Source organism: Culex pipiens, chromosome 2 (genome assembly GCF_016801865.2).
Source record: "Culex pipiens pallens isolate TS chromosome 2, TS_CPP_V2, whole genome shotgun sequence".
NCBI lineage: Eukaryota > Metazoa > Arthropoda > Insecta > Diptera > Culicidae > Culex > Culex pipiens.
The window spans coordinates 178,569,363-178,591,051 of record NC_068938.1 but is presented as its reverse complement, the minus strand read 5'-3'; the positions used below and the strand labels follow the sequence as shown (position 1 = coordinate 178,591,051).

The 21,689-nt window shown below is 33.2% G+C and overlaps 1 protein-coding gene across 1 annotated transcript in view; it reads right to left on the bottom strand.

Annotated features, from left to right (window-relative positions):
- Window positions 1–377: 377 nt before the first annotated feature.
- LOC120414941 (MOXD1 homolog 2-like) overlaps window positions 378–21,689 on the bottom strand; it is a 253,539-nt gene continuing 232,227 nt past the window's right edge. The window contains exon 10 of the mRNA XM_039576271.2: window positions 378–1,499. Within this exon, the coding sequence (XP_039432205.1) occupies window positions 1,143–1,499 (357 nt within the window). The 3' untranslated portion in view covers window positions 378–1,142. The remainder of the gene's footprint in view (window positions 1,500–21,689) is intronic.

Here is a 21,689-nt window from a genome sequence, read left to right as displayed (position 1 = left end):
GGTTAGTTTGATTCTGTCCCTTAGAACGTTCCCATTTTTTTTTTCTTTTTTTGGTTGGTTCGGATGTTCCGCTTGTAAGAAGACTTTTGATAAGATACTGCTGCATATGTTGAGTTTGCTTGATTTCAAATTTGATTTAGCTATTGCGTTATCTATTTGATTATGTGTCACTACATTATTTTTGTTTTTTGAATTGTTTAGCAGGTTGGTTTCTTTCTAAAATCAATCAGGGTATTTCTTTTTATCTTGCTGGAAATTTTTGGTTCGCAATTTTGTTACTTAGTTTAACGTGGATGTTCCTATATACACTATAGTACAAGTTTAATCGTTTACCTACACTGCTAAAAACTCTTTGGTAACGGGCATATTTTCCAGGAAGGGGGTGGGGAGGCATGAATGTTAATCTACGCGTTTGCAATGCTGTTGAGCTTATCCTACCTTTCCACGTTTTTTTGTTTTATAAAATGTGCTTGCTTTCCCTTTCTCCCTTTCGCCGCGCAACATCCTTCTCGAAAAATAGTATGTACACCATAACGGGAACGTGTCCTAATATTCACGGTTTTTACAACAAATTTTAATTTGCCGAGTTGGTTTGAGTTTTTAATCCAACCCGAAGTTTTGGGTGGTTTGGGGCCTCCCAAAACTCGGACTGTTTTTGGTTTATTCGTTTTGGGGAAGTTATTGCTTTCTCGATTTTCCGCACCATTTCCCAAATGCAGACCTGTACAAAACATTTTTGGGCCGGTTTTGCTAATATTTTTTTGTGTTGCTTGCTAGAACTGGACATTGTTTGGGGAACACCTCTGCGCGGTGTTCTGGAATGTAGATTTTTGTTTTGTCTTAATAAGCTTTGAAATTTGATCAAATCATAATTTTATTTGAAAAATCTAGTTGTTTGAAATAAAAAAAACTGTTTGATAAATAAAAACACAAAAAATCATCGCATGATATTTCAAAATGATTGCGGCACACCGTGCTTCTCGGTTACAACTTGTAGATTTAATTATTTTTTCCCACTTTCGAACTAATCCCCGGGGCAATATTCTGTTTTCCCATACGAACACGGACACTCCAGAACCGGTTCCAGCTTCATCTCTCACCCAAAAAAAAAAAAACATCCAAAGGGTTTATTCCTATTTTAATTAATTTAATCCGATTACAATGCTGGCTGTGGCCACCATCGCCACCGTGCCCACCACTGACCACCTCGAACCAACCCCCGCTCCACCGCTGTGACCCATCGTACTCGTGGGGCGATTCGAGCCCACACCCGGCCGGGCCGCCACTTTGGCCTTGAGGTCAGTGTCCGTGGACGTGGAGCCGCCCCCACCGGTGCCGATCATGTTCGTCGACTCGTGGTCGTCCATCGCGGGCATGTCGATCATGTTTCCGCCGTCCTGCATCGGTTCCGTCACCATGTTGGTGTGAATGTTGCGGCACCGGTTCGCGGGCCGCCAGTGGCGCGTGATGTTACTGCCGAACGATTCCATCTCGATGCCCTGTAGGAGAGAGGAGAAAGGAGAATTGGTTAGAGATTATGAAATTTACAGTGTTGTCACGAATAAGAGAGAATAGTAAGCATTGGACATGGATTTACAAATTTGACAAATAACCACCTCTGTAGATAGAGTGTCCAATTTTCTAAAACTTCAACTTTTCAGAGAAGCAGGAAAATTATTTTTTAAATTTCTGTATTTCCCATGATCTTGGGAAATCTAAAAAAGAGAACATTTTTGTTAGACTTCAGACCAAGATTATTCCTAATTTTGTAAATGTAACAAACAATCAGTTGAATGCTGTTAGCAAGTTTTCGTAAAAACAAAGCGTTTTTGATTTTTTTACTTTGAATTTGCATGTTTCATTAATTCCTAATACTATGAAATCTTTAAACTATAGTTGAAAATAGTTTGGACAGAAAACACGTCTTTGATTTTTCATTCTCACTCTCGATTGCAGTGATACTGTAGAATTTTGCAAATCAAATCGAGAATTTTAAATTTTGTATTTTGATGTCTTCGGAAAAGTTTTAGGTTCAGACTACATCTTTGGAATTTGATGAAGAAATTAAATTTATTTTTTTTAATTTTTGTAAGGTTGTTTCAAATATTTAAAAAAAATGGTGCTCCCCTCCATATATTCAGATTCAAAAATCAAGGGGATTTTTTTTCCTTATTTTTTAAAATTTCTTAAACTTCTTGAAATTCTTGATTTTTTTGTTTTTCTCATTTTACTTTATTTTTTTTGATTTTCTTAAAATCCAGAATTCTTTAAATTTCTTGAACTTCTTGAATTTCTTGAATTTTTTGAATTTTTAGAATTACTTGATTTTTATGAATTTCTTAAATTTCTTGATTTTTTTTAATTTCTTGAATTTCTTAATTTTCTTGAATTTCTTGAATTTCTTGAATTTCTTGATGTTCTTGATGTTCTTGATGTTCTTGATGTTCTTGATTTTCTTGATTTTCTTGAATTAGTATAATTTCTTGATTTTCTTGAAATTCTTGAAATTCTTGAATTGCTGGAATTTCTTAAATTTCTTGAATTTCTTGAATTTCTTGAATTTCTTGAATTTCTTGAATTTCTTGAATTTCTTGAATTTCTTGAATTTCTTGAATTTCTTGAATTTCTTGAATTTCTTGAATTTCTTGAATTTCTTGAATTTCTTGAATTTCTTGAATTTCTTGAATTTCTTGAATTTTTTGAATTTCTTGAATTTCTTGAATTTCTTGAATTTTTATTTTTTTTTTGAACTTCTTGATTTTCTTGAATTTCTTGAATTTCTTGAATTTCTTGAATTTCTTGAATTTCTTTAATTTCTTGAATTTCTTGAATTTTTTGAATTTCTTGAATTTCTTGAATTTCTTGAATTTCTTGAATTTCTTGAATTTCTTGAATTTCTTGAATTTCTTGAATTTCTTGAATTTCTTGAATTTCTTGAATTTCTTGAATTTCTTGAATTTCTTGAATTTCTTGAATTTCTTGAATTTCTTGAATTTCTTGAATTTCTTGAATTTCTTGAATTTCTTGAATTTCTTGAATTTCTTGAATTTCTTGAATTTCTTGAATTTCTTGAATTTCTTAAATTTCTTGAATTTCTTAAATATCTCGAATTTCTTGAATTTCTTGAATTGCTGGAATTTCTTAAATTTCTTGAATTTCTTGAATTTCTTGAATTTCTTGAATTTCTTGAATTTCTTGAATTTCTTGAATTTCTTGAATTTCTTGAATTTCTTGAATTTCTTGAATTTCTTGAATTTCTTGAATTTCTTGAATTTCTTGAATTTCTTGAATTTCTTGAATTTCTTGAATTTCTTGAATTTCTTGAATTTCTTGAATTTCTTGAATTTCTTGAATTTCTTGATTTTCTTAAATTTCGTGAATTTCTTGATTTTTTGGAATTTTCGGAATTTCTTGAATTTCTTGAATGTCTTGAATTTCTTGAATTTTTATTTTTTTTTTGAATTTCTTGAATTTCTTGAATTTCATGAATTTCATGAATTTCTTGAATTTCTTTAATTGCTTGAATTTCTTGAATTTCTTGAATTTCTTGAATTTCTTGAATTTCTTGAATTTCTTGAATTTCTTGAATTTCTTGAATTTCTTGAATTTCTTGAATTTCTTGAATTTCTTGAATTTCTTGAATTTCTTGAATTTTCTGATTTTTTTTGAATTTCTTGAATTTTTAGAATTTCTTGATTTGATTCTTTGGTGCGCTGTTGGAGAGGAGGAAGGATAAGGGTAGAATATTTAGATATATTTTTTTCATCGAAAAAAACACTAAAAAATTCGACATGTCATTTTTAGGGAAATTGAATATTTTTTTTTTCAAATCTTCATTGACTCAGAAGGGTTGCATATAATCATCACCAGTTATCGCGATTTTACGAACAATAAGTTTTGGAAAAGTTGGTCGTCGTCGATCATGGCCGTTCTTGGTCACCCGCAACAGACGACGACGGACGACGACACAAAGAGAAACGCAAAAAGTAACTTTTTCAAAACTTTTTTTTCTAAAAATCGCGATAACTCGTAATGGTTACAAGCAAACTCCTTATGTTTATATATCTAAATATTTGTAATTGTCTGCTCTCTTTGTAGAGCAATGTTACACTCAAAAAATAACCCTGCAATGTTAGAAAAAGCACGAAATTTTAAAATGATTTTTTTAGCCCAAATGAAAAAATGTAGATTAGAAAAATACATTAAATTTACCTTAAATTTACATGTCCCAAAAAAATGTACAGTTGAGTAACGGAATACGGTTTTTCGAAAATCAAATTGGGCGTCTAATTTTACATAAAAGTCCTTTTGACACCAAATTTCTATCTCATCACCGTTTCAGGCTGCAAATTATTGAAAAACACCTCTTTTTTCGCATGTTCAAATATGAAAGGGGTCGGACCGCCCCTCCATCACGAGGTATCAAAAAATGGACCTCGGATTCATGCAAATCGAAGAGGGGTCGGGGCAACTTTTCCCGATTTCGTGTGAGTTGGTAAAGAATTACACTTATATTTTTCAGACACATTTGTATCAACAGAGCTTCAAAATTCTACAGTTCACTGAACGAAAACTTCATTTAAAAAACCGTTTATCAGCTTCTTGAAGTGTAAAACGATACCAAAAACTGACCTGCGCAAAAAAAAACTAAAACAAACTTCAACGAACCAGGACAATCCAAGTACCTTTGTACCACGATGATGAAGATGATGCAGCTCGGAACCACCGAGGGAATGAAAAGTGACACACCCCTCTCCCACACCAATTCGGAACTCTGGTCCAAACCACGCTGTCCGGACATGGTCAGAAATGGAAGTCATTTGATACAAGTTGGGACGGGCCCCGTTGGAATACCAATTTTTTTCCACGCAAAAAAAAAAAACTTGTTTGACCAACTTACAAACTGACGTTAGGGGAGGCTGGGAGACTTTGACTTTGTGTTTCAAAATTTCTGCTTACAACTCACTAACGTTGCCAAAATCGCCCAGCCTCCCCTACGCAGCCAGGTCAGCTGGTTGCACCGAGAAACGGACCACTTAAGGGATGGAATTTCATCGCCGAGACTCTGGCGACGAACAACAACGGTATCCGTGTCCTCGGAGATTTCCCCGACGTCGGACAGATGAAGAATGACCGGGCAGAGTCTCTGGTGGTGCAATGGAACGCGCGACCTGGAACGGTCGTCCAAATAGTGTTTGTCACACTTTTTGATGGTTGGAGAATTTTCGCTTCGTTCTCCAAAGTGGTTCGCAATGAATGATGATGGTCGCGAGAGTCGGTGGAAGCCGGAAGATTGGACAAATTAGATCCGATAGGTTGATATTTGAGGAACTGAAATGTGATGTGGTTAAGGGAGTGAGTTGTTTGTATGTGTCAAGTGAGATAAATTGGATCGAGCAGGGTTGAGTGCAAAAAAACATAAAACAATGGTTTGGTGAAGGATTTCAAGAGAAGACGATCGAAAGAATTGTATAATTTTCGTGGATCGACTTTTACACTGTATGTTGTAGTAAAATTATGCGACCACCGTTGGGGTGTTGATCAAATTTAATAAAATTTCAATATTAAATATTATTTCAATTTAATTCATATCATTATTTTTCTATTCTAATTCAAAAAAAATGATCGAATAAAATTTTTAAATATTGTATAAATGCGAAGTTAAAATTTTGAAAATATGAACAACAAAAATATAATTTGAGATAAACTTAATATGCATTGAGAAATAGCATAACATGTGTAAAATGACAAAAAAACGTTCACGACATTACACAATTCGCACCTTCTCCTGTCACCACACTTCAATGTGGCAATTATGCATGCATGTGATGTGGTGTGGGAGTGTGTGTGTACTTCCACTGCACTTCTGCAGTTTCCCTTCCCTTTTCTTTCATCCCACGTAGAAAAAAAAAAAAGAAAACTTCTTCAAGCCGAGATTTCATCCCCAGATTAGCGCCGCTGCATCGTGCTTATGAAAATGTGTGAAAATCTCAAAAGCTAGCGGAAAATTCTCCCCACCCCCTCCCTTCCTTCGCTCTCATCGAGCAGCCTCCTTAATGACACTCTACGCGCCCACTTGGCCTCCTCCCAAGTCGTAAGTGGCATCCGGTGGCGTCGGCGTCGGAAAATTTCCTTTGATCTTGCGAGTGGAGAGGTGGTCTAATTTTTGCTGGGTGCAAAAAATTCTAGGAAAGCATATCGTCGTCGTCACCAAAGTGGGTGCCTCTTTTAACACCCTTTTGGCTCGTTTTCCACAACCCCTTCCAAGCACCCCATTGCTCTCGGAAGAGTTGCATGCAATTTTCACGTTCAGTTTTTCGTCTTGGCGGCGACACCTTCTCGATCTTTTGGGGATAGCTTCTGCTATTCACGGCGAAGGAAGAAGCCTACAGGCTTAGTCAACTGGATCGACATGCCTTCATGGCTTGGTGCTTGGTTTTTAGTAGCACTTTTTCACTTTTCTTTCAGTGGCGGCTTTTTTGTGTGGAGGAGACATAAATTTTCTCATTAGGCGTATCTGTTGTATCGTGCGAAAGGATGCGTTGCGAATATTATGGGAAACCTTTGAAACGCTTCCTTATTCAAGCAAAAATTCCAGTGAAAAAGTGTAATTAGACGCATCAAAGGCGTGTGCACCTTCTCTGAGTGCGAATCCCACGGAACACGTTGGAGTGCAATTAACGTGATGAAAGCTGCTTCAAGATAGTGAATGTCGTGAGCATGGTTGAGCTGAAAAGAGGCATTGAAGGGTAACAAAATACTTGACTTTTACAACAGCGTTTTTGAAAGTGAGTTGAATGGACAGTGTTATCATCAAAAATAAACAGATTATTTTGCGTTGGCATTGGCTTGATGATGACCAGCTTGACCATTTTGACACTTAACCGAAACCAATTTGTTAGTTATCACATTGGAAAAATCTCGAATTTTCTTTGAATAAAAACCGTAACAAAATTTTAAGTATCTCAATGATTATAATCAGACACTGGACATTGGGTCTGGGGGTGAGATTGGGTCATACAAGAATGCTGAAATTGATATGACCCAATCCCAACCAAAACGTTGGTTTGGATATTTTCAGCACTGGCTGGACTGGACTGCGTTTTAATATGAATTCGTAAAGAGAATAGTGTGATTAATAAATTTTGTTGGCAAACTACAAACTAGAGCGTTATTAATCGTTTTTCAGGTAACTATTTTTTAAAATGCTGTGAAGATCAATATAGAACAGTATTTTTTCAATGATCAAAAAAGTCATTTCACATCATTACTTCGTTAAAACATGTCTGCATACATCGCTTAGGACTTCTCAGGAAAAAATAATCACATTATAAAATATAATAAAAAATGTCATCTTTGAACTATGAAACAAGTTAGTAAAAATTCATTCGACAGTGTTATCATTTTTTCAAAAATCTTGATATCAAAAATTAGGAAGAAAATCGAAAAAAAAACTGACTTAAGTTTTGAAAGTAGAATTAAATTTGCAATCAAAAAGTATTGAACATTTTCGAAGTTTTCAAACTAACCTGAACATTTGATAAGGTCGAAATGTTGTTGTTGAAAAATCAGGGGGAAAAACATATTTTTTTTTCAAAAAATTTAAAAACATCAATGGAAACTTAAGTGCAATCAGCTAAAATCAATTTAAAATGCATTCCCCTGCGCTTAGAATATATTTTTTTGCATGTTTGAGTTGATTTAAAAAAGTTTTGAATCTTTGAAAAAGTTCGATGTTTATTTTCGCTAAAAGTTTTTTTTTTCGCTTAAATTATGGTTTCCGTCAAATCTTACATTTTTGACAACTAATGATTGCAAAACAACTGAACTAGTGTAAAATGCATTTTAAAACCATTTTTTCTATACAAATTTTGAAACTATAGCTTATTTGCTGAAGTGAATCTTATTGGAAATTTAATGTACTTTCCAAATTTGTATAAATATTGGTACCTTTTCCCACAGATTTTAAAGTTATCAGAGGAACTTGGTGAGGACTTTCCAATTACATTATATTCTATTTTATATTATATTTGCATTATATATTATTGTATAACCGCACACTAGACACACCATACACAACATGCAATCATAAATCGGAGCGTTTGGTACGGTATGTCCACGCATCCTTCCTCCCCTGTAGATTCTCTGAAATGTGATCCGTTCTCAGAATCCTCTCTGCGGTAAACACAACGTAGTAGGGCTGGCCGCTTTAATTTTTGCAATGCATTTTCGGGTGTTCTCGGATGTACTTCAATTATTAATATTGACAAGAAAAGTGCTTGCGGCGTAATCTAATCACAAGACTTTCCAGCATGCTTTCATCGGACTGGCTACGTTTGTGTTAGATTAGATTAGATTAGACTAAGAGACATTGAAGATTGGACCTCTGGTTGCTGAAATACAGCGGCTTAAAGAAAAAGAAACACGAAAATTGAAGTTTTCTAAGTCTCACCCAGTCAGCCCACCATATTCTAATGACGATATCTCAGCAATTAATGGTCCGATTTTCAATGTTAATACATGAAACATTCGTGAAATTTTCCGATCTTTTCGATAAAAATATTTTGAAAATTTTTAAATCAAGACTTACATTTTAAAAGGGCCAAATATTGAATATTACGCCCATGTAAAATGCTAGTCTGAATTTAAAAATTTTCAAAATATTTTTTTCGAAAAGATCGGAAAATTTCACGAATGTTTCATGTATTAACATTGAAAATCGGACCATTAATTGCTGAGATATCGTCATTAGAATATGGTGGGCTGACTGGGTGAGACTTAGAAAACTTCAATTTTCGTGTTTCTTTTTCTTTAAGCCGCTGTATTTCAGCAACCAGAGGTCCAATCTTCAATGTCTCTTAGACAATTTTATAGCAAATTTTCTGAACTTTTCAAAAAAACTATTTTTAAAAATTGAAAAACTGCAAATATTTCGCTAAAATCAAACTTTCGGTGGCTATATCTTGAAAACGGAGCCCTTTATCAAAAAATCTGTAAAGTACCTTTCGATTGCAAATTCAATTTTGCATTAAAAAATAATGTCAAACTTGTTTTTGCATGAAACTTCGATTTTTTCCAAAAATCACTATTTTTTCAAAAAATCATAACTCGGCGGCAGATTTTTTGACCATGTTTCTCCATGGCTCAAAAGTTGCGGATTTTTGTCCCCTAAAACATATCAAAAAATCTCGAAAATCAAAAAATACGTATTTTGGGAAATTGAGTATTAGTGAAAAAAATTGATAAAAATATCTGCAATTTTTTTTTCCGTGTACCTATTTTTTTTCTCAAAAGTCCTCAACAATACCTACAACTTTGCCGAAGACACCAAATTGATCAGAAAATTCACTCAAAAGTTACAGCTGTTTGAATATTTACATACCATTTTTGTATGGACAGCTGCCAAAATTGTATGGAGACTTGTATGGGTGAACCAATGACACAAAATAGCATATTTGGTCATAGGGAAGGCCCCCACAAAGTTTGAGCCAAATAAAAAAAATACAAATAAAATCAATTTCCGGTTTTGGTAGAGAATTGCTCAGCTGCCAAATTTGTATGGAAAATTATATGGACAAACTAATGATGCAAAATGGCTTCTTTGGGCATATTGAAGGCACCACAAAAGTTTCAGTTAGGTTAAAAATTACAAAAATTGAAATAAAAAAAAGATCGATTTCGTAGAGAACAGTGCACACAAAAATGTCATCCAAATAAAAAAATGTGTATTTTCCAAAAAAAAATGCTCATTCTTTTACGAAAGTATATATCAAGCTAGGAAAAAAAATCAATTTTAAAGTATTAAAGAAAAGCTGATTTAAAAATGAACTGAACTTAATCACAGTTGTTCCGGAACCATATGGTTTGTTCGAATATTTTAAAATGAGCCCAAACTTTCAATATAAATAAATATAATGTTTTTATTCCTAAAACAAATACTGCGAAAACACAAAAATTCTAAATTTTTTGTTGTTATAAGACCATTTAATATTAATATTAATGTCCTCTATAATTTCATTTAATTTTTAATTAGTAGAAATTAGTTAAATTTAAAAAAGTGATTTTCAATGCGAATTTCTTTTGTAAAAGTCGCTAGAATGTTTTAGAAATAAAAGAAAAATTGTGAGTTTATAAAGCAAAGTATTAATTTATTGAAGGAGTTTGTGCGGTTATTTAGACACCCTAAGGAAATTGCTCACCCGCAGGCATAGTACGCATTTGAAGGGAGAGTTAATGGCAGAGGATTTCGGTGATAATATCCGATGAAAAAAAGTATTTTTTCGATAATATTGAATAAAAAATCATTTTTATCACAAACATTCAAAGGTGTCTATAATATCTTTCAAATTTTACTGGGGATGATAAAGGCACCTACACAAAAATTGACAATAAAATAGCATCATTAAAACAAATCGAGTCTGAGATAGGGTAAGGTAGTCATCAATGAGACACTTTTAGTTTTAAACTTTCAAATTTTTTTGTATTTTTTTCATCATCATGTTTTAATGAGCTTTTTGAAGCATTTTCTTTCTATTAATTCGTTCTAACATTGACCAAAATATGAGATCGATCTGACGTCTACAGCCAGAGTTATTCTACTGCATCATTGTAGACGCACTTGGCAGGAACAATGAGACAGCTAGGGAAAAATGATGTTTTTATATTGCTCCTTTGCAAGTGACTTACTTTGAACATTTTCAAGCAATTTGTCAACATGAAACTTCAATTAACAAAAGTTATACTACTTAAATTTCGTAAAATCCATACATTTTACCAAATAACTTTATATATTTGGTAAAATGAAGTTCAAACTCAATAAATATGCCAAAAATCACTTTTATCACTTGTGAGCAGTTCTCTAGGATTTCGGTCATTCGATTTTTTTTTGTATTTTTTAATCCAACTGAAACTTTTTTGGTACCTTCGGTATGCCCAAAGAAGCCATTTTGCATCATTAGTTTGTCCATATAATTTTCCATACAAATTTGGCAGCTGTCCACACAAAAATGATGTATAAAAATTCAAAAATCTGTATCTTTTGAAGGAATTTTTTGATCGATTTGGTGTCTTCGGCAAAGTTGTAGGTATGGATACGGACTACACTGGAAAAAAATGATACACGGTAAAAAAAATTTGGTGATTTTTTTATTTAACTTTTTATCACTAAAACTTGATAGACAAAAAAACACTATTTTTATTTTTTTAATTTTTTGATATGTTTAAGAGAACATAAAATGCCAACTTTTAAGAAATTTCCAGGTTCTGCAAAAAATCTTTGACCTAGTTATGAATTTTTTAATCCATACTGATTTTTTCAAAAAATCGAAATTTTGGTCACAAAAATTTTTCAACTTCATTTATCGATGGAAAATCAAATTAGCAATCAAACAGTTCTTCAGTGAAATTTTGATAAAGTGTATCAAGTTTTCAAGTTAAATCCATATTTAAGTGTCTTTTTTGAAAATAGTCACAGTTTTTAATTTTTTAAAATTAGTGCACATGTTTGCCTACCCTTGAAAAAAAATATTTTTGAAAAGCTGAGAAAATTCTCTATATTTTGCTTGTCCGGACTTTGTTGATACGACCTTTAGTTGCTGAGATATTGCAATGCAAAGGCTTAAAAACAGGAAAATTGATGTTTTCTAAGTCTTACCCAAACAGCCCACCATTTTTCAATGTCGATATCTCAGCAACTAATGGTCCGATTTTCAATGTTAAAATATGAAACATTTGTGAAATTTTCTAATCTTTTCGAAAACAATATTTTCAAAATTTTCAAAGCAAGACGAACATTCCATAAGGGCCAAACACTCAATATTACGCCCTTTTAAAATGTTAGTCTTGGTTTAATTTTTTTGAAAATATTGTTTTCGAAAAGATCGGAAAATTTCACAAATGTTTCATATATTACCATTGAAAATCGGACCATTAGTTGCTTAGATATCGACATTGAAAAATGGTGGGCTGTTTGGGTGAGACTTAGAAAACAATACAACAATATTTTCCTGTTTTTAAACCTTTGCATTGCAATATCTCAGCAATTAAAGGTCGTATCAACAAAGTCCAGAGAAGCAAAATATAGAGAATTTTCTCAGCTTTTCAAAAATATTTTTTCCAAAGGTGGGGGTCGTGCATAAACCACGTGGTCTCCTTAGGGGGGGGGGAGGGGGTCCGAAATCCGACCGAAAAAAACCATGAAAAGCCATGGGGGGGAGGGGGGGGGTCGACGGCTGACCACGTGGCCTTTAAAAAAAATCTTTTGTTAAAAAAAATACGCACTTTGAATTTACTTATATGCATACATTTTTTGTTAGACTTCAAAACCATACAATTACAATATTTTACAATCATAATATTTTCCAATTCAATATTGAATTATATATTTCGGCAGATTCATATCAATACTTTGAGCCTGTAATTGAATGTACACTTTTTAATACTCATGTAACTACGTTTTGCAAAAGTTTGAAAGCTGTTAAAAAACAAAATGACAGTATCCAAAGTTAATATACCCTAAAAAATGCGTACCAATATGCAAACACAATTTCATTTTTTTGTTGATGGTATCTTGTAGCTAAAAATGTGCTTGCAAATTTTCATTGAAAGTAGATGTAGTCTTCGATAGTTCTATTTTGGAACAACTTAAAAAATAAATATTGCTGACAATTTTATAAGATTTTCGTGACAAGGCAAAAAACTAAATATGTTTTATAAATGAAGTGTCTAAAAATGATTCTCTGCGAAAAAAAAAATCAAAATCTCAGATCTTAGCTAATTACCGTAGCTGGTCCTATAAGTGATCGAAGAATCTTAATCGAAAGATTTCCTTTTGACACTTAAAACAAACTCAACTCCTCTCTCATGCAATATTTTTTTAAGTACAAAGGAACTAAAAACCCCGATTTCAGGATTATCGCGCAAAATTTCAGTTTCACTACCTCATTTGCAAGTGCGTCTTACATTAAAAAATAACCAGTAACGAAAAAAGGAACGATACATACTTTAAGATTCACCAAAAAATTTGATGAATATTTTGGTCTAAAATATATTCCTTATTTCATGGGTTACACAATTTGGATTGTTATATTAAATAACATTTCATAAAATACACGTTTACTATCCATCGTCAAAGTTGTAGGTATTTTTTCAGTTTTTTTTATGTTAATAGGGACCATCTCTTGAGCCAAAGAGAAACATGGGCAAACATTTTAGATTTTTAGAGAAAAAAACGAGCTTCAAGCAAACATTGTTTTTGTTTCTCAATTAATTTAAAGATTAAAAAATAGGGGCCAAAGGTGCCCTTTCCTGAAAATATTAGTTTTTCTTTAAGCTGAGAAAATATACTATACCCTCAACTTCATATTTGAGATAAAACCACTCAAATATATAGACACATTAAAATAATTTAAGTTTTAAAGAGTCACTTAATTTTCAAATTCCTATATCAATTTGTGAAATAAATTTCAATACAATGCCGTCAAGATCAACATAAATAAAATTCATTAAAAAAGATGGAACGGTACTTTCAACTCGCTGGTTCTCGAGCATAACTCAACCAACCGGGACATTTTTTTTTGAGTGAATTATAAGGATGTCTAGATGATCCTTAAACTTTGAAGAACTCGATATGATCAAATCTGTAATTTATACGATCAAAAACGTCGTTCCAACTTTGGTTTGCTCTAGTAAAAAATATCACCCAAAAATCCGCGGAGACAAGCCCGAAAGTTGAGTTGAAGTTACCGTTCCAATGTTTTAGGGAGGCTTTGGCATCCGTGTATATTGGACATGCGTTGGGCGTCCCAGTGTTAATAATTTCAAAGGTATTGAAAAGATTGAAAAATTAACATATTTAATATTTTTTTGTATTTATTTTGAGGTAAAGTTGGATCAAAAATCTTAAATCGTAGATAATTGCCTATTTAAACAACTGAAAAAAATGTAAAATTAATTCCAAATTTTAGCTCAATCTTTTTTAAATTTATCAAAACACATAGTCGATAGCAAAATCAATTTAAAGTAAGAGTAAGACTTAAACAATTTGGATGTCCATGACTAAAAGAACGATTTTTAGCGCGTTGTCTACAACTTTTCCAAACACACGAAATTGATTTTTGAGCAATTCTATAAAAAATCGGTCTTTATTCTTAAATTTTATTTTTTTGATTTTTTTAATCCGTCTGAAACCGTTTTTGGTGCCCAAGCCATTTTGCATCATTAGTTTGTCCATATAGTTTTCCATACAAATTTGGCAGCAATGAAAATTAAAAAATCTGTATCTTTTGAAGAAATTTTTGGTCGATTTGGTGTCTTCGGCAAAGTTGTAGGTATGGATAAGGACTACACTGAAAAAAATGATAAATGGTAATTTACTTTGCTGATTTTTAATTTCACTTTTTGTCACTAAAACATGATTTGCAAAAAAACACTATTTTTATTTTTTTAATTTTGCCAACTTTTCAGAAATTTTCAGAACGGGCAAAAAATCGTTGTTTGAGTTATGAATTTTTGAATCAATACTGATAAAAAAAATCGAAATATTGACCGCAACTTAATTTTAATTTTATTTTTCGATGTAAAATCGAATTTGCAATCTAAAAGTACATTAGTGAAATTTTCATAAAGTGTACCGTTTTCAAGTTATAGCTATTTTTAGGTAACTTTTTTTTAAATTAGTTGCAGTTATTAATTTAAAAAAAATTAGTGCCCATGTTTGCCTAAATTTGAAATGCTGAGAAAATTCTTTGTTGCTTTGTTGCTAAGATATTGCCATGCAAAGATTTTAAAACAGAAAAATGGATGTTTACTATCCAAACAACCCATAATTTTCTTATGTCGATATCTCAGCAACTAATGGTGCGATTTTATATGTTTATTAGAGTGTAACAAAAATGACTTTTTGGCGGGCATTCAGGGGTTTGTTCAGGTGAGCATACTGAGCCTAAATCCCAAATATGAGCTTGATTGGACGTAACAGGAGCTGGCGCTCCGCCCTTCAATTTTAAATGGGATTTAACCCGTAAAAAAAGAATTTTTCAAAAATGTCACTTTTTGAGGCCCCGGCAAAAAAGATATGCGTCGCACCTCGCGACGCCCGAGACGCCAATTGATTTTGCTGGGACCGATTTTTCGAAAATATGCCAAACTTTGAAGGTCTGTACCGAGCACCAGGATGCTCCAAACTTCAATGTTATATATACCAAAAGATACGCAAGGATCTGGCCTATACGCCAGTGATGTTTTTGGTAAACGCATTGGTGGCCAAAATGCTTCAAAAAGTGACATTTTTGAAAAAAACTTTTTTTTAAGGGTTAAATCCCATTTAAAATTGAAGGGCGGAGCGCCAGCTCCTGTTACGTCCAATCAAGCTCATATTTGGGATTTAGGCTCAGTATGCCCACCGGAACAAACCCCTGAATGCCCGCCAAAAAGTCATTTTTGTTACATCCTAATGTTTATAAATAAAACTTTCGTGAAATTTTCCGATCTTTTCGAAATCAATATTTTCAAAAAAAAAAAAATAAGACTAACATTTCTAAAGGTCGTAATATTGAATGTTTGTCCCTGTCTCTGATTCTTGTATGGAGAAAAAAAATTAAACAGCTCGACTTTTTTGGACACACTGAATCATTGGAATCAATCATGCTTAATTAAAAAGAAAAGTTGCTTTAGTTTGGATTTTTATGAATGTTTGGAATAAAATAAATATTAACTAGGAGCTTTCATAACTAGATATTTTCCTTAAAATAAAATGAAAATATTTTTTTCCTGAAACAAAACTTTTCTATTTAATTAATTTCAATTTTAAGAAAATATTTTATAGTGCATTTAAATTAAATCATGAATGCTGTTTATAAATCAAAATGGCTTTAATTCTTAAAGCATATTTATTCTGGATGCAATTTATTGCACTGCAATTCCATAATTTTGAATAAATATGTTTTACTAAGTTGCTTGTTTTGTTGAGAGTATTTTTTACTTTCTGTACCATTTCAATAAATTGTTATACTGTTATTATTTACCTTAAACTTTGTGATATTATACTTTTTCACACTTTTAAGTGAGTTTCTGTTTTTTTATATATAATTAAATTGGTTTTAATGGTGTTACAGCACCTACACAAATTAAAATGTTTTCTGTTTGACCCAATGTCACCCCCTCTTAAGGGTAAGTTTGAGTTAATTTTAAAACGATTGGCATTTATGAACGGTGTGATTATACTAGCCATATTCTGGGAAAATGTTGGTAAATTCAGAAGCATTCCCCAACAATATTTATTTCGATATAATTTGAAATGTTTTTATTGAGTTAAAATAACAACAGTAATATCGTTTTTTGAACAAAAGTCACCACCAGTGACGGTACATCGTTTGTGAATAAACATTTTTGAAATCTATAATTATTTTGTTTTTTTAAAAGATTTTTCACGTGGGAAAAAAAGCCACGTGGCCATATAGGGGGGGGGGGGGTTGGCGTTAAACCACGAAAAACCATGAGGGGGGAGGGGGGGTCAAAAATTCTCCAAAAAAAGGCCACGTGGTTTATGCACGACCCCGTGGATAAACAGTGCACTTTATCAAAATTTCACTAAAGTACTTTTTGATTGCAAATTTGATTTTACATCGAAAATAAAGTTGAAAAATTTTGCGACCAATATTTCGATTTTTTGAAAAAAATAGTATTGATAAGAAAATGTATAACTCGGTCAATGATTTTTTGCACAACCTGGAAATTTCTGAAAAGTTGGCATTTTATATCCTCTAAAACATATCAAAAAATAAAAAAATTAAAAATAATGTTTTTTTGCAAATCTAGTTTTAGTGATAAAAAGTTAAATAAAAAAATCACCAATTTTTTTTACCGTGTATCATTTTTTTCCAGTGTAGTCCGTATCCATACCTACAACTTTGCCGAAGACACCGAATCGATCAAAAAATTCCTTCAAAAGATACAGATTTTTGAATTTTCATACATCATTTTTGTATGGACAGCTGCCAAATTTGTATGGAAAATTATATGGACAAACTAATGATGCAAAATGGCTTCTTTGGGCATACCGAAGTTTCAGTCGGATAAAAAATACAAAAATTAAAATTGAAGAAAAAAGACCGATTTCGTAGAGAAATGCTCTTGTGTGTTTTTTTGAGTCTAAAATATTTTAGCATTTGTAGAGTTTTTTTAATGTCCTATAAATAAATGTTTCATTTTCGCTTGTTGGATGTTTTTGAATTCCCCTGAATCTCAAGAACCGGCTTACAACCAAAAAGCTAAATTTGAAAATATAATATAATAATAGGACCTTTTGAAAAAAATCCTGATTTTATAGCTTAAAAAATATCATACAAATTTAATTTGGCTTTGTATTTTTGCCGCGCAAACAACTGAATGAAAACACATAATGTTAAAATAAGTAAAAATGCGACCTCAAAAATATTTCTTTGAGTTTTTTTTATAAAATTAAAAAACAAATTGTTTTTACTGTAATTGCCCATTACTCAATCCCACAAAAAGATAACCTACACGACTTTGATTGCCTTGAACTCGCCCCACCGACAACGTGAGTGATTGTCAAGCAGACTCGGGAGATCTTTTCCACCGCCAAAGCACCTTTTCCTCCCAGCGCGCCGTCGACTGTCGGTTGTCCTCGTGTTGACTTTTTCCATGTCTGACAGAGATTACAAGCCGGCGTTGGCAAAGGGGTGAGAGTTTACCTACACTTGTTTTTTTTCTGCCCACTTTTCCTCACACACACACACTTCATCTCGACGTCGATGATGACGACAGCGTCAGCAGTCAGTGGTGGTGGCGGCGGCAAACATCAAAGGGAAAAATTGCGAAATTGTAGAATTGAAAAATTGCCTTTTGTGTTTTGCATGTCTGAAGTGGGTGGTGGGGGTGGACCAGATGCAGGCTTGTCATGAGTTCCTTTTTTCGTGTGCTGCTGCTGCTGTTGTTGTTGTTGTTCTCAACAAAGCCCAGAGAGATTTCCCAGTTTTCGCGTTCGTTTACATTTTGGGGTTTTGTGATGATGCCGCTGGTTCTGACGGTTGAAGGGGTTTTTTTTCCTTCACTCATCACGGTGAAATGGGTGGATTGTTTTTTTTTTTATTGATGTTGATGCTTATGTTGATGTTGCGGTGCTTTGTTTACTTTTTTGCGAATCGATTTTTGACAGGAAAACATTGACAATAAAGTCTGAAGCATTTTTTCGAGCTGATATAAAAATGTGTTTAACTTGAATTTGAAGCTTGAATACATTTTTTTATTGCATCTGACCATTATAGTTTATCATTAGCTCAGCTAAAATGAAAATATTTATGCTATCATTAGTTATATGAGTGTTTGTTATTTAGTTCACTGTACAAAAGTTGCTCAAAATTTTAATTTACTTTATTCCTTAGAAAAATAATAATAAAACACACAATTTTCTAGAAAAAAAAATGAAAACTTCCTACCACAAAACCAATTAATGAAGCGCAAATTTCCACTATTCACGCTCGGAGTACTTTTTTCCTGTGAACCAAACTTGTTTGAACTCATTTCCCTTCTTTGAAGATCGGGCACGAAACCGACCCCGGGAACCGCAAAACCGTTGGAAAAGGCCAAGTGTTGCCCCGGTGGTTTCCCGCGACCAGCGGAAGATGCATAACTTTTTTGTTCTGTTGTTGTGGCAAACGAGCCGAGGTCCTTTGAAATCGAGCCCCGGTCTGGTCCTCATTTTTCTTTTATAATAGTTATTCAGCTTCCCATCGGCGAGACACGGTTGTGGTGATCATTAAAAAGAGGATTTTTTTTTTGCCGTAGGTCAGACCTCGATGAATAGGAATGAGGCTGTAACGAGCGGGTTTCTTACAATTCAGATTTTTTGTTGTTGAAATTTAAATAAAATTTTTTTTTGCTCAAAACAATAAAATAAATGAAAAATATGTGCGATTTAAATTTTTTAACTTTATTCAACTATTTTGATTGAATTTTTAACAAAATACATAACTTTAATAATCAAAACCTCATTACATTTCAATTACGCAATGATTCAAATCTTAATGTTTTTTCTCTTACAAATGTCTTTTTACCCAAATTTTCTCAAAACTTCTTTCAATCGGCCTCTCTGTACTGCTGCCCCCCCCTGCGGGAAATTCGCCCTCGGACACGAAGCAATCTTCAAAGGGTGCCGCCCTCCCGCGTTCTCAACGAGCCTAAGGAGGAAAATCGTTCCCACCCCGCGTCCGTAAATTAACGGCCAGCCAACGCAGCAACGAGTCCAACATCCTGGCGGCGGCGGCCGTTTCTTTCATCTTGTTTTTTTTTCACTTGAGGGGTGAGGTTTTTTTCTTCTCACAATGAAATAGAGCTCAGCCTCAAGATTTTTATGCTTGATCACCGGTTCACTTGAGGGGGGTGGGGGTAGGACCTTCCTCAAGAAGTTTGTACTGGCGTAAGACTTGCCGCATTACAGGTAGAATTTCTAGAACTCCTCCATTTTCTTTAAGTAAATGTTTATAAAGTTTATAAAATACTCTATAAATTAATCCTAAAAATAAGAAGAAAAAAAACATCATCCAACCTTGTTTTACCAAACAGTTCTGCATCCAGGAAAAGAAAACAATCCCGCGATGCCACCCTGTCAACCCACTGTCTAATCATTACCAACCAACTTTATGCTCGACAACGCGCGCTCCTCTTCTCACTTCAAAGGGATGGGGCATTAGGGTGTAATATCAAAATCGATTTTCCAGCACAGCATTATATTAGTTCCTTTTGGGGTCCTAAACAACTCCCCAAAGTTTGGTAACGATTGGTTAAGTCCCCACTTTGCGCAAAGCGATTAAATTTTCCATACAAATTTGTATGGGAAAAATCATTTTTTTGAATTTTGATATTTAAAAATCCAAGTTTCACGCTGTGCTAAAACCGGATTCATATTCGGATGCTCTGGAATGTGCTCTACAACTTTCCCGAAGAGAGTATGGTGCTAACTTGCTCCTGTAAGAAGATACAGCGTCCTCAAAACTCGTCTAAAACGTGATTTTCGATCAAAAAACACGTTTTAGACGAGTTTTGAACACGCTGTATCTTTTTATAGGAGCAAGTTAGCACCATACTCTTTTCGGGAAAGTTGTAGAGCACATTCCAGAGCATCTGAATATGAATCCGGTTTTGATATAGCGTGAAACGTGGATTTTTTAAATATCAAAATTCAAAAAAATGGTTTTTCCCATACAAATTTGTATGGAAAATTGAATCGCTTTGCGCAAAGTGGGGACTTAACCAATCGTTACCAAACTTTGGGGAGTTGTTAAGGACCCTATAAGGAACCAAAAGGTTGCTGTGCTAGCTAAATTTGGACAACTTTATTTTTTTCCATACAACCATATTACACCCTAATGGGGCATGTGAGAGAGTAAAGGCAGAGCATCTTTTTTTTTTCCTGCTAAAAAAAACGACCACTTATCATGTCCTACTCTAACCGACTACAAACTCTGTTCACAGTTCACTTGGAAACGTTCTCTGGAAAGCCGCATTTGAAAATGGTGTCACAATCGTTTAAAAAAAGATTGATGAAAAATACTAGTTTAACTCAATCTATTACCATGAAGAAAATAATGTTTGATCATCGTTTCTCAATCTCAATTTTTTGTTCAATTCAAAGTCAAATGTATTTTTAAAAAGTTTCTAGATTTCATTAAACTTTTAAAAAACAAATAAATTTTATTATTTCAATTTTCATTGCTTGTCCCATTGCCTTTGACATTTTAAAGCAAGTAATTGAAAATTGAAATACTATTTTAAGCATTTAAAAAATCTTTAGAAATTTCCTTGATGTTTCTTTGCAGCTGTTGAGGAGTTTAATAATGGTTTGCTGCCCAGAAAAAAAGATTTAGTTTCGTTTACTAGTCAAAATTATCGGCACTTTTTCTGAACAAGGAAGGAAACAGATTCAGTATTTGTATAACATTTTATGTATTTCATTCATACACATATTTGAATATGTTTCGGATGTTTAGGTTGAAATAACTATTTGTTGATTCCTTTTTCAATTTTCCTGGACTCTGGAGCGTTTTTTTTTTGTTAAAAGAACTAATTTCAAACTTTTGGGGAAATCCTTTAACTTATTTCGAAAATTTGTATTTACTTACTTTAAAGCTGAAAAATAAACCAAAAAATGAAAAATTCACAAACAAATGAGAGAGTTCACCTAATAATATGTCTACAATCTTCTATATATACATAAAATTTCGACGGTTTTGTTCGAACGCGAATCAACTCAACACGGAACGTCGGATCGAGGTGCTCTTTGTTGCGTTCGTATAAGTCAAAGGAAGGTTCTTACGCCAAAAAACCTAAAATATTTATCATTTGCCTGTTTTGAGTTTTTCTTATTTTTCAATTCACATTCAATAAGGCTTTAAAAGAGGTTAACTCAACCACTTTTTCGTTTGACACCTTTTAAATTTGTACCCGATTTGTTTGACAACAGTTGGTGTCAAACCATCGGATTACCAGCGATTATGACGAACAAACAAACAAAATCGCACTTTTTGGCAGTTTGTATTTTTTTCCTGCTCTGTTTGTTTGCCTGCATTTGTTTTAAGACACGTCAGCCTGCTTACATTTCGCTTTGTTTGTGAGTTTGGCAACCTGTCAAACACGAAAAAGTGCGAGTTTGTTTGTTTGTTTGTCATAGCCTA